This window comes from Labrus bergylta, chromosome 21, assembly GCF_963930695.1.
Source record: "Labrus bergylta chromosome 21, fLabBer1.1, whole genome shotgun sequence".
Taxonomy (NCBI): domain Eukaryota; kingdom Metazoa; phylum Chordata; class Actinopteri; order Labriformes; family Labridae; genus Labrus; species Labrus bergylta.
This window is the reverse complement of record NC_089215.1, coordinates 16,665,781-16,678,116: the sequence shown is the minus strand read 5'-3', so window position 1 is coordinate 16,678,116 and position 12,336 is coordinate 16,665,781. Positions and strand designations below refer to the sequence as shown.

Sequence of the window (12,336 nt, the reverse complement as noted above, 5' to 3'; positions counted from 1 at the left end):
CAGCTACAATGCGCTCACCTGGCATTTTAATATAAAACCTAATGGGGGATTCCTTAGCTTCTACAGCCAGCCTCAAGTGGACACTCAAGTCACTGCACTTGCCACTTTTTGCACTCCTGTATTGGCTTAATTCTTCAAAACCTAAAGCGGCCGCTTGGTATGACATAGACCGATTTCTTAAACTATCAGTTCTGGAATAAAGTTTATACTGCTGTGATTTAGGGATAAAGACTCCTGGTAGCTGATCAAAACCAGTTTTAGTAGAATATGAGTTGGTGATAAAGTGAGTGCATTTTGGAAAAAGCTTTCCATAGAAAAACTGACCCTTAGAGGTCTGTCCTCGCCCTTAAACTGCTAGTTATTTTATTATTTCCCAACATGTAAACCAGCTATGCAAAACATGACGGTTATATGTTTTGAGTTAGGCAGATGTAGTTCGATGTTGTTGTTTCACTCTCTTACTGATTGATTTGGTTTGGATGTCCACAACTTTACTATTTTGATTCAGTCTCACCATCATCGTTTTCATTGGCTGCCGGTAGCTGTTGTCTGCAAACATGCTCAACAGACCCACTGCATACTACCTGCCAATCACCAGAAATCAGACGGACTAAGATGACAGCTGTCTGCTGAACATATTATATCATGCTCATGTAGCTCTGGATCTGTAAATGAGCCACAGTTAGGTAATGCATTCACCTTAACAACTAGTGATACACAGCTGTATCAGTTGAGCATCAGTGTTGGCCCATGTTTGCCCTGTTGGTGAATAATGTGGCATGCACCGAGGCTATTGTGCATCTATGTGTCACATCAATTTAACGCTTGTAAGCTCATTTACCGAACTGCTGATTTCACCTGTGGGACAAACTTTGGCGTGATGTAAGAGATGCCTGGTGCGCACGTGATTAGTTTTCATGGTCAAACATGAAAACTAATGTCTGTTTGGGAGTCTGACACTGCCTCTGAGAAAGATCAGCGACATGCCATTCATCAGATGTCTTTCTTTGACAGTTCAAGAGAGGTGACTGCTAACAACAGTTTAAATATATTCAATCTCATAGCCCATGTATGTATTTTCACAATTAGTGCATCTTTTATTTGAACTGTTAGAGTTGTTGCATGGTCCCTTAAAGGTCTAGTCATTCCCTTGACTGAACCGTGCAGGTTAAGATGTCTCAGCTTGTTTCAAAGAATAAACCCCTGAGGGGATCTAAAAGAGCTTTCATCTGCAAAACAAGCGGGGTCTTAAAGAGTAATCTAAAAGAAAAATATACTGATATGGCCCAATTTGAAAACATTTGTTTTGGTTGTTTTGGTTGGAGGATATGTTGGATGGAATGGTGAACCTGAGTTGCTTCAGTTTGTCTCCACAATCTAGTTCACGTAAGCGTTGGTAAAATTGTGAAAGGCTGTAGAAAAAAGAAAAAGATATGCTAATAAGCACTTATACTGGAACTATGCATCTTTAAGAGAGCTAAGGAAGTTGTTACATCCAGAAAAGGGAGAATATGTACTATGTGGCAATCCAAATGTTCAAATCTAATATTTGATGAGGTATAAAATGTGCCCACGAGTATGAGCACACGATTGTGTAAACACAAGAGTCACAAAGCTGTTTCCCATAGCCTGCAGGCAGTGTTCTGCTCTGTGCGCCACTCCCAAGAGTCTGGGAGGAGGCCATGGAGGGAGGGGCCTGACTCCCCACTCTCAAGCCCACACAGGTGAACTCCTGTTGGGTGGAATGCGGCGGGGGGGGGGGGGGGGGGGGGGGGGGCATTGACACACTGAGGTGTGGAGCTTTTAACTTCTAACAGGGTGGGGAAGACACAGGAAGGGAGTTAACCCTGTCTGTTCCACAGCTACTCACCTGGATAGGGAAGGGGAGTGTGAGTAAGAGTGTGTGTTACATTATGTGTGGGTGTGTGTGGGCAGAGGGTAAAGGAGGGATCAAGTCACAGCAACACTGAGTCGTTTTCACTCAGTCGCTCGACTCTCACTGTCTCTTGTGTCTTTCTCCAGCACACACTTCATAACACACGCAGAGCCACACACATACACACACACACACACACACACACACACACTCGACTCAAGTGAGTTTGAGGGCATTTAAGTAAATCTTTGACCGGACCAGACTGTACAGGAAGGAAAAACGGTGAGACAGTTATAAGTCCGTTATCTCTTCTTTTTTGGAACTTTTTTTCTTGGACACGAGAACTTAAAGAAAACCTTTTTTTTGTTCTTTTTTTTTTCTACAGGTGGATACAAACTTTTTCTAAGCTCTTGGGTCAGACAAAACAAAAAGGAATTGTGTTTTTTTTTCCTCATTTATTGTTGGACTTTTGGACTCGGACTGGGCGAGGGCACAGTGAGAGGTTTGTTTGATCAGTAATCTCTTTGTTTTCAGTCATACTTTTCCTAATAGCTCCATTGTTTTCACCTGCATTGTGTTCTTCATTGTGTTCTTCTGCTCAGCCTTGAAAACATATGGATTACTCGACTTCTTCATTTTTTTTTCACTTTATGGCAAGGTGAGGGACAGTAAAGTGTGCATTATGTAACGTTATGTTGCAGTGTGGTTTATAAGTGCAAGACTGCAAGACTGAAAGCAGAGATCTCCACAGATTTGCAGATTATAGCTGAGTGCTCAATCTTTTTAAAAAGTGGTTATTTTCTGCATGATTGCTCACATGAGACCAAAGATTACAATGCAAGACCGGCGAAAAGTGGATCAGAACAAACAGGACACAGAGAGAGAGAGAACGCTGGGTTCATGTCAGCAGGTTTGGTTTTTCTGTCACATTGACCCTAAAGACCTGCTGTGGTAGTTTGGTTTGTGTGTGTTTTTTTTTAAAATGTGGAATGCATTGATAGCTTCAAAGACGGGGGGTTTTCCAGGTGTGTGTGTGTCTGTGATTTAGCCTACTGTCAAAGGCAGGTCTCCTAGCATGACCCCTGAGCCTGTAAATGAAAACCCACCTAACCTCTAACTGGTGATGTCATGAGGGGGTCAGGCCCACACCCAGCGGCGGTATGTTCTCCTGGCATGATTTTAGTTGTCTGAAGAGACAACAACCACAGCTTTGAACTTAGAAAAAAAAAGTCCCATCTATTATGTGCCACAGAGACATTGAATGACTGACTCAGTTCTATTTTCTGCCTCTTGGAAGCTGTAATTTGTGTCTCCCACTTTATTGTCAGTGTCAAATAAACGCCTCTGCGCCTTTGATTCTGTCTGGTGCAGAAGGAAAGTGCCTCTTCTGTGCTCAGCCCGTACTCACTGATGGCCGAGTGTGTAGAATAGGAGCTGGTCTGTTCTGTTTCTCCCTCTCATAGTCAGTGATTTATGTGACACCTCATGCACACACACCTGTAAGCTGCTCAAGTTCACAACAGGGTGCTAAGGTGCCTTTCCCATGTGTTTTCAGACTGTGTTTTTAACTTGGACAGGTCACTCTCTCGCCTCGAGGAGAAATTCCTTATTGACGTTGTAAATCTGCAGAGCACAAATCATCATTTGATTTAGGGGCATTTTTTTTTGTATCCGTGAAGCTGACAGAGTTCACTTTTCTGCCCACTGAGACAATTAACGAGACATTTCATATCACATAATGGCCTTTTTGTTCACTCTCCACCTCCTGTCTGTTGTTGACATCTTTTTTGTGTGGCTTCCTGTAGATCAGATTGTTCTCCATCCAACATTCCCGCATAAAATTATTAAAAATAGTTTTATTATGGAGAGGCAACACAGCATGTTTTCAGGCCCCACCCAGACTTGGTCGTCCTCTTGGGAGTCTTCTATCAAGTTTGATAAAGTCTCCACTTTCTCTTCGTAGTATGTCGAGAAATTAGTTATATTAGTAAATCGAATGTTGAAGCCCCTGTGAGGAGTTTTTATCTGGTTAGGAAACAGAATGAAATGAATAATGGTGCCTTTATATGACCCAAATTAGCCAATTAGATGATCTGAGAGAAGATTTGTTATTTCCATACAGTTATTTTATACGCCTGTCACCTCCGTAAGTGTCCCACAAAGCGCATAACATAACATTGCTAAAACAAACTTTTAAAGATTTTTCCACACCAAAGATTAATTGTGAGTAGCATGTTGTACATTTAAAATTATAAAAATGAACTCTTTCCCCCTGCCAGAAAATACTACTTACACATGGACTGGACTAAGTCAGCGAATAGATTAACGTTACACTTTGTCCACAGGGGGCGCCAAAACCAACACAAACTGAAGGTTCCTAACAGGAGCTTTAAGCCCCGATTCCACCAATGATTCAGTTCGGTACGGTACGTTCGGGGGTAGGGTGGAAACACAAGCATGTTCTGGGTTATCCGTACTGAGCCGTACAGCTCTATACTGGACTGTACCGTACCAAACTAAAACAGACGGCTTGGTGGAAACGAAGCTTAGTTAAAAATGTTTGAATGAATACAGGAATAAACAACAAGGCAAAAAAAAATGTTGAAACCTTTTAAGAGCTGTTTAATATCATGGATCAGGTGATACATGAGTGAAGAAGGGTGGAGATTCAAAACAACACACAAAACACCTTTTTCTGAGGAAGGCAATATATTTGAGACTTTATGCCTCTGGCTGCTTTATAGACCGGTGAGCTTTTCTGCCTGCTCAGTTTATGATGTTTTCTTTGATTGTAAGAGTACAATAGCAGAATATATATTAAACTGTTGTGTTGCTGTTAGGGGTCATACACAACACAATCAAAACTGCCAAAAATGTTTGCTAATAAAAAAGATGAAAAAAGGAAGCGTGGTTGGGGGCTTTACAGAAAGTCAAAGTCAGAGCTCACAGAGCTGCATGTCTCTTTCTTATTTCTCGACAGGTTATCAGTTTCAGAGACAACGCCTGGAAACTTTGTTATTAGACAAATACATTCCTGTTTACCTTCAGTGTATGTTTTTGAAGGCAGTAAATATTTCTTGAAACCAGAAGTAGGTAAATGAGCATGACAGGATACCACTCTAGCTGTGAAGTTGTTGTTTGGATGAAAACACCCTTTTTTTTATTGAATATATATCTTTATTTATGTTTATAGTTACACAGAGAATGGTCAATGTTTCCTTGAGAATAAGATACAGTGATACGTGTTTTGGGAAACTGTTCAAAAGCCTGAATTATGTTTTTTATTATTTCCTGGAAAAAACAGTTTGATCTGTTTTGAACTACTGTCAACAACTCTTTGACAAAGTGAAATGAAGGTGGAGGGTGTGTCTCGGCCTGTTCACTTTCTCCAGGACTTGTCTGAGGGAAAGTACAGGTGGTTCAAATTACACCTTAGCACCTTCGTCTGCAGAGATTTCACTGTAGGGCAAAAAAAAAAAAACGTTTTCTCCTCTTTTTTCCTCCACTCCCTCTCTCTCTGTAACATTGAAGTTTAGCTGTCTTTAAGTATGCATATGTGAATGTCTTTGTTTGTGTTTTGTTTTTTAGGAAGGAGATGGGGAGATGGTCGTTACATGTCTCAGTGGGGCTTGGGCTTCTAGCCCTCTTATTGACCTGCTGTTATGCTGAAGGTGAGGAAGCCCAGAGTCCTAACTTACAAGTCTTCAGGAAAAGTGAAAGTGATATTTGATTTTGAGTGCAAGAAGTGCTCTAAATATAGCTGTTGGCTATCGATTTAATGGGCCTCATTCACCAATATCTTCTGAAGAATTTTCTCAAGCTGTGTTCTTATTTCCTTGAAAGCGCGTGCCTATTGTTCCAGTTAGCATAGGTAACCGCCCACTAATGCCCATAAAAGGGCATGAGTGCAGGGACCATTATTCAGATTGTGAGTAATGATTACACCGGGGGGGGGGACCACTTGGATTTGTATAATCATAAAACATCGGTGAATTCCAAAATCTTCTTAAAAAGTTCCTAATTCGTATTTAAGAACACAATTTGTTCTTAAGAACCCCTTTGTTTAAAGAAACTTCTCTCCATCAAAGAGGGTACTTTGACACTCAGACCATTAGTTGACTATTTTGTGAATGATTTGTGAATGATCTCTAATGCACATTATTATGAATAGAATTTATTTTATTTTATTTTTATTTTATACAAAAAAAATAGTCAAAAAAGGGTTGTGATTTCAAAGATGTCATCTTGGGAAGATTGTGAAACAATTTTTTGTCACTGTTTTCTGTCATGATTTGACTAAAGGATTAATTGATTTTATCACAAATGTACAGACATGTTCACAGTGTTGGGAGAGCTGCTCTGAAATGAAATATGTGCAAGCTATCAGTTACTCCCCAGAGAAAAAAACGTTGACCTACAACAAAGCTACACTTGAGTGAATAGTTGCAAATTAAACTAAATGCTAATCAAACGGAAACACAACACAGAAAAGAGCCATGCCAGCAAGAGTCAAGCTCAATTGTTCACTGGCTGTGCATGAAAAAAATGAATCCACATATTGCTGGGAAAGAGCCTCAAATTTCATCTTTGGATTGTTTGTTCTAACGTCCCCAGAAACTGCATGTTATGCACCATGCAGGATAGCTTGGCGTTAGCCTGGTAACATCTAAAATAGCATGTAGCAACATCTCTAGACATTTATTTATTTAGGTATTTAGTTATATATTCTTTGGTTTGTTGGTTCATTCAGTCATTGGTAAAGTTAAAATAATAATCAAACTGTATTGTTACAATGAAATTCCTTTTATGGCCCAAATATTTTGCAGGTTCAGTAAAACCCAAAAGGAATTTTTTTTTTTTTTTTAATCCAAACTTAGTCATATCACTGTTGGGAAGTTTTTTGGTTAATTTTGTATAAAATCTGCAGAAACTAAGCTGATGTGCCAAAGTCTGTTTAGCGTTACCACAGGTATTTTCTAGGTCTGTTTCATGGGTGGGATTCTCACTTTGTTGCCTGTCAGTGGCTCTCACTCTTCCTCACATGATAGCTTTCTATAACCTCTCTCTATCCCCACTCCCACCTCTACCCCTCAGTGAACTACTGCTACGCCTCCAGGGAGAAGACCTGCTCAGAATGTCTGCAGACTTCGGTAGACTGTGCGTACTGCCCTGATGAGGTGAGAGCAGAACACAACAGGAGTTTTGTCTTATTGTAAGGCTTAGATGGAAGCTGAGAACTGTGTCAAAGCACGTTGTGTTGATGGTAATTCACGGAGATTGTGTTAATTACAATATATTCATTTTTATATAAAATCTGTGAGGACTTGCATTATAATCTTTTTTATATGGAAGCCTTGAGCGTGTAAATAAGAGTACAAATCTAGTGATCAATTAACTGATTCTATTCTGTGGTGTTGTTGTGCTGTCTTTAGTATGTAATGACAGTGTTTCCAAGGTGGGGCCTCGACCGCTCTGTGCTGGGTCCATGCTAAGACTTGGCAGAGTCCTTGACTGTAATGAGATCCCCTGCGTTGACATAGGCGATGACATTAGTCGTTTTAGGACCACAGGAACTTTTTCACCCTTTTTTATTGATTTTGCACCACAGGAACTCAGAACTATGTTAGTTCCTAGAACTCGTTTAGAGGGACCTTTTTAGCTCCTGCTTCAGAGTTGAGACCACACTAGACCGAGACCAAGAACAGACCACATTAACTGAGACCAAGACCTTCCCGAGACCAGAGTGCTCCGAGACCAAGACAAGACCAAGACAAGACCAAGACCAAGTCAGGGAGAGACTGAGTCAAGACAAGACCAAGACAAGACCAAGACAAGACCAAGACAAGACCAAGACCAAGTCGGGGAGAGACTGAGTCAAGACAAGACCAAGACAAGACCAAGACCAAGTCAGGGAGAGACTGAGTCAAGGCAAGACCAAGACAAGACCAAGACAAGACCAAGACAAGACCAAGACCAAGACCAAGACAAGACCAAGACAAGACCAAGACCAAGACCAAGACAAGACCAAGACAAGACCAAGACCAAGTCAGGGAGAGACTGAGTCAAGGCAAGACCAAGACAAGACCAAGACAAGACCAAGACCAAGACAAGACCAAGACAAGACCAAGACAAGACCAAGACAAGACCAAGACCAAGACCAAGACCAAGACCAAGACAAGACCAAGACAAGACCAAGACCAAGTCAGGGAGAGACTGAGTCAAGACAAGACCAAGACAAGACCAAGACCAAGTCAGGGAGAGACTGAGTCAAGACAAGACCAAGACAAGACCAAGACAAGACCAAGACCAAGTCAGGGAGAGACTGAGTCAAGACAAGACCAAGACATTGAGGGATCGAGACCAAGTCATCTAAGTAGTTAGTCCAAGGTTGAATCACAAGCTCTATTTAGAGCTTTCATCTTATATCGTCTTTTCATTATCAGTCTGAAAGAGACAGTTCTTTACACAACAGCATCTGACATCATCTAATCTTCAGGATCATGTTAAAATTTGAATGATTAAAAATAGATTCTGCCTGATAATTTGGGACGTTAAGTTAAAGTTAAAAGCAGAAGTTACTTATCAAATGTCCTATTTGCTCAGATGTATACCGGCCCTCGCTGTGACATGGAACGGAACATAGTTGCCCAAGGCTGCAGTGCTGCGGCAATAATCAGAGCTCAAAGCAGTATGCAGATAGAAGCGGTAAGTCTTCGTCACCTTTATTTCTCCTCCAGTGTTTCCTATGCTCCTTCTTCTTAAATCTGTTGTTTGGTTTTAAAAGTAGAAACTCATTACACACCCACAGGGTATACATAAATAGGCATACCCTGTCTCGATTGGTGGGCAGTTGTTGTTGCTGCTGATTACAGGAAGGACATTAAAACAACCGCCATTCCCATCCCTGCAGTTGGCTCATTCAAACATATTGTTTTTAAACTCTCTGGTCCCACTGGTCACTGCTGTAATCTATACCCCCCCCCCCCCCCCCCCCCCCCCCGATAACTGCAATAGTATCCTTTCCGGCACATCATCCAAAGTCCTCGACCAATTCCAATACATCCAGAACTTCTCACCGCACCCGATCCGTGTTCACATCAACCCTGTCCTGCAAAATCTCCACTGGCTCCCTGTCCCGTACTGTATCCAATTTAAAATCCTGCTCCTCACACATTAAGCCCTAAACCACCAGGCCCCCTCCTACCTCACTGCTCTCCTATACCATCACACTCCTTCCCTTAGCCTCCATTTTTCCAACCACAACCTCCTGTCTCCCCCAAATAGAACGAAGCACCGAACCTGGGGGGACAGAGCCTTCTACATAGCTGCCCCCTCCCTCTGGAACTCACTCCCCACACTTATTCAAGATCACACTTACCCATCTACATTCAAATCACTACTCAAGACTCACCTCTTCAAAAGAGCTTTAATGTATGATTGTGATGTGCGTTCTGTTTATGCGTGGCTTATGTGTTGTTGTCTATATGACCTGTGTGGAATGTCGCAATGATTGTGAGTTTGTTTTTACTGTTCTGTCTTGATCTTTCTTTCTTTTTTAACAAATGTACAGTGTTTTTGAGCTCCTGAAAAGTGCTTTATAAATAAATTCTACCATTATTATTATTAATATTACTACTGAACTTTCTTTTTTTCTGCTGGCTCAGAATCGACAAATCAATATGAAGCTTCAGCAGTCGCAAGTGTCTCCTCAGCAGATGAGCATGAGCTTTCTGCCAGGAGAGCAGAGACTGGTAGATGTAGAAGTGTTTGCTCCAACCAAAGGTCCTCTGGACCTTTATATTCTTATGGACTTCTCCAACTCCATGGCTGACGATTTGGACAACTTGAAGAGGATGGGCCAGGAGCTAGGTTAGCATATTTTGTATTATTAAAGGGTTGTAAGGATTTTTGAATAAGTTGTTGCTGTGTTACTGATTTGGAATGTCTCATATGTAGCTAAGGTGGTGGGGAGTCTGTCAGAAGACTACACTATTGGCTTCGGAAAGTTTGTGGATAAAGTGATCGAGCCACAGACTGACATGAGACCGTTAAAGTAAGATATTGTAGAAAATGTAAAATAAACACCTACATAACTGCATACTTTCAGTCATCTAAATGAACTCTTTCTCTCCTTTATTTTGCTAAACAATTGTACACCTCAGCCTTAAGCAGCCATGGCCCAACAGCGACCCCCCGTTCTCATTCAAAAGCGTCATTAAGCTGACCAACAACTTGGACTTTTTCAACCAGGAGCTCCAGAAGGAGAGAATATCCGGCAACCTGGACGCTCCTGAAGGAGGTTTCGATGCCATATTGCAGGCTGCCGTTTGTAAGGTTAGTAAGAACCCAAAATACGTTTTGCTTGTAACCACAACAGGTGTAAATTACTGGTCCACAAATGTTTCCCAAACCTCTCTCCAGAAACTTGGAGACTACAACTTAATTTTTTAGTTTATATTAGATTAGGGCCCGATGGTGTAGGATTTTTCGGTGCCAATACCAATATTAGGGAGGGAAAAAAAACAGATCCCGATATATATCGGCCGATATCTTTCTTTGATATATCTTCGATATGTAAAGATAGATAGATAAAGTCTTACACATTTATTGTGTTGAATATTCAAATGTAAATATCAAAAACTTGTGGAACAGATAAATAATGAAGAAAAGATGGTCAGTAAACTGGAAAGTAACTGCGCCTTTATGTGCATCAGTGCTTGACACGGGAGAGTGATAAGGATTTTTGTAATCCATAAAGCACACGCTGCTGGTGAAAGCCAGCAGGAGAACTCCTAGTGTAATTCATTGATGCTCAAATTACTTGCAAATAAGTCTTGTAATATCGGGGCTTATCTGCGATAAAATTACCCGATACCGATAGTCACTTGATATGCTAATATTGGCCATTTTACCTGACTGCCAATTTATCGGTTGAGCTCTGTTTTCATTCACAGAGGTCTTAAACACTACTGGCAGTTAATAAGCTTATCATCATGTTTGGAAAAACAAAAGCTTACAAAGAGATAAAGGAAAACTGTGCATTGAAGATAGGTGTACCAAGATGCTTTAAATATGATATGATACCTATAACTTAAGTTTTAAAATACTGATATCATTACTCATCATTCAAAAATATTTATAATCTAACTATTGTGAAAACATTTTCCTTTGAATTTAAAAAAGTTGGGAATGCATCTAAGTACCGTTCACAGCTTGTGTTTTTTATCCAAAGTGGCCTAAATATTAGTTGTTGCAGCTTTAGGAGTGTAAGATGACATTCCATATGTTCGTAATATTTTGGATTCTACTGAGCCCAGCCAAGCCAAGATATGGTAAATCTTTGCTGACCACTTTGTTTTCTGCTCCCAATTTATTTATTTGTGTTCATATTATAGGAAAAGATTGGCTGGCGACCCCAAAGCACACATCTATTGGTTTTCTCCACCGAGTCAGCCTTTCATTACGAGGCTGACGGTGCCAACGTGCTCTCGGGCATTCTGAAACGCAATGACGAGCTCTGCCACTTGAACGACAAGGACGAGTATACAGAGGACATAACCCAGGATTACCCTTCAATACCTACACTGGTCCGTCTCCTGCGCAAAAACAACATCATTCCCATCTTTGCTGTCACCGCCCACTCCTTTGACTACTATAAGGTTGGCAGGTTTTGTTTTTTTTGATATTCCTGTAAAGATGAGCTTATGACACATACATACATCATCATAAAGTATAAGGTCACAGTTTAGGTCACTGTTTTTTTATGTACGGTACATCCTTTCTGTTTAGAAACTGAAAGAGTATTTCCCCATCGCTGAGGTTGGTTTGCTGCAAGAAGACTCCAGCAACATGCTTGATCTCCTGGATACTGCCTTCAAGGTAAAGCATCAACTCTTTTGACAGTTTTCTCTTGCAACAGTAACCTATATGTATGACTCTGAAGACAACTCACTAGTGGTTTTTAAAAACTTTGTGTCCATTCTGTTTCCTTCTGCATATCTTTTTAGAATATTCATTCTAAGATGAGCATCCAGGCAGAGGATAGACCCAAGGCTTTCGCAACACAGTTCCTGTCCACCACTGGAAGCGCTGCACAATATGGGGCCTTCAATTTTAAGCCTGGAGAAATAGTAAGAAGGAATCAATATTCCCACAGCTAATTACACCCACAAACATACATTCATGGTTTGAGAATAACAAGTGTTAGTTTAATAGCTAAACAGTTATTAATATGAAATATTTTAAGATTACCAACAACATGTTTGTTTTTGCAATTTTCTTAATTTAAATTGTATTACTATTTTTTATACAAAATGATGTATTCAAAGGAAAGGAAAGACAAAATAAGATAAGATTCTGTCTTCATTGGGCGACTGTGGCTAAGTTGGTATAGTCGGTTGTCTCTCAACTGGAAGATCGGGGGTTTGATCCCCTGCTCCTGCAGCCACATGTCATATGTG

General features: G+C 40.7%; 1 protein-coding gene across 3 annotated transcripts in view; it reads left to right on the top strand.

The window, feature by feature from the left end:
* Positions 1-1,962: 1,962 nt before the first annotated feature.
* Positions 1,963-12,336, top strand: part of itgb4 (integrin, beta 4) — a 29,126-nt gene continuing 18,752 nt past the window's right edge. For 2 of the 3 annotated variants that reach the window (XM_065949788.1, XM_065949787.1), the window contains exons 1-11: positions 1,963-2,158; positions 2,262-2,378; positions 5,465-5,547; positions 6,971-7,053; positions 8,480-8,581; positions 9,541-9,745; positions 9,833-9,929; positions 10,039-10,210; positions 11,272-11,535; positions 11,666-11,755; positions 11,884-12,006. In XM_065949788.1, the coding sequence (XP_065805860.1) occupies positions 5,472-5,547; positions 6,971-7,053; positions 8,480-8,581; positions 9,541-9,745; positions 9,833-9,929; positions 10,039-10,210; positions 11,272-11,535; positions 11,666-11,755; positions 11,884-12,006 (1,212 nt within the window). In that variant the 5' untranslated portion in view covers positions 1,963-2,158; positions 2,262-2,378; positions 5,465-5,471. The remainder of the gene's footprint in view (positions 2,159-2,261; positions 2,379-5,464; positions 5,548-6,970; positions 7,054-8,479; positions 8,582-9,540; positions 9,746-9,832; positions 9,930-10,038; positions 10,211-11,271; positions 11,536-11,665; positions 11,756-11,883; positions 12,007-12,336) is intronic. The other variant, XM_065949786.1, reaches the window with a different exon arrangement.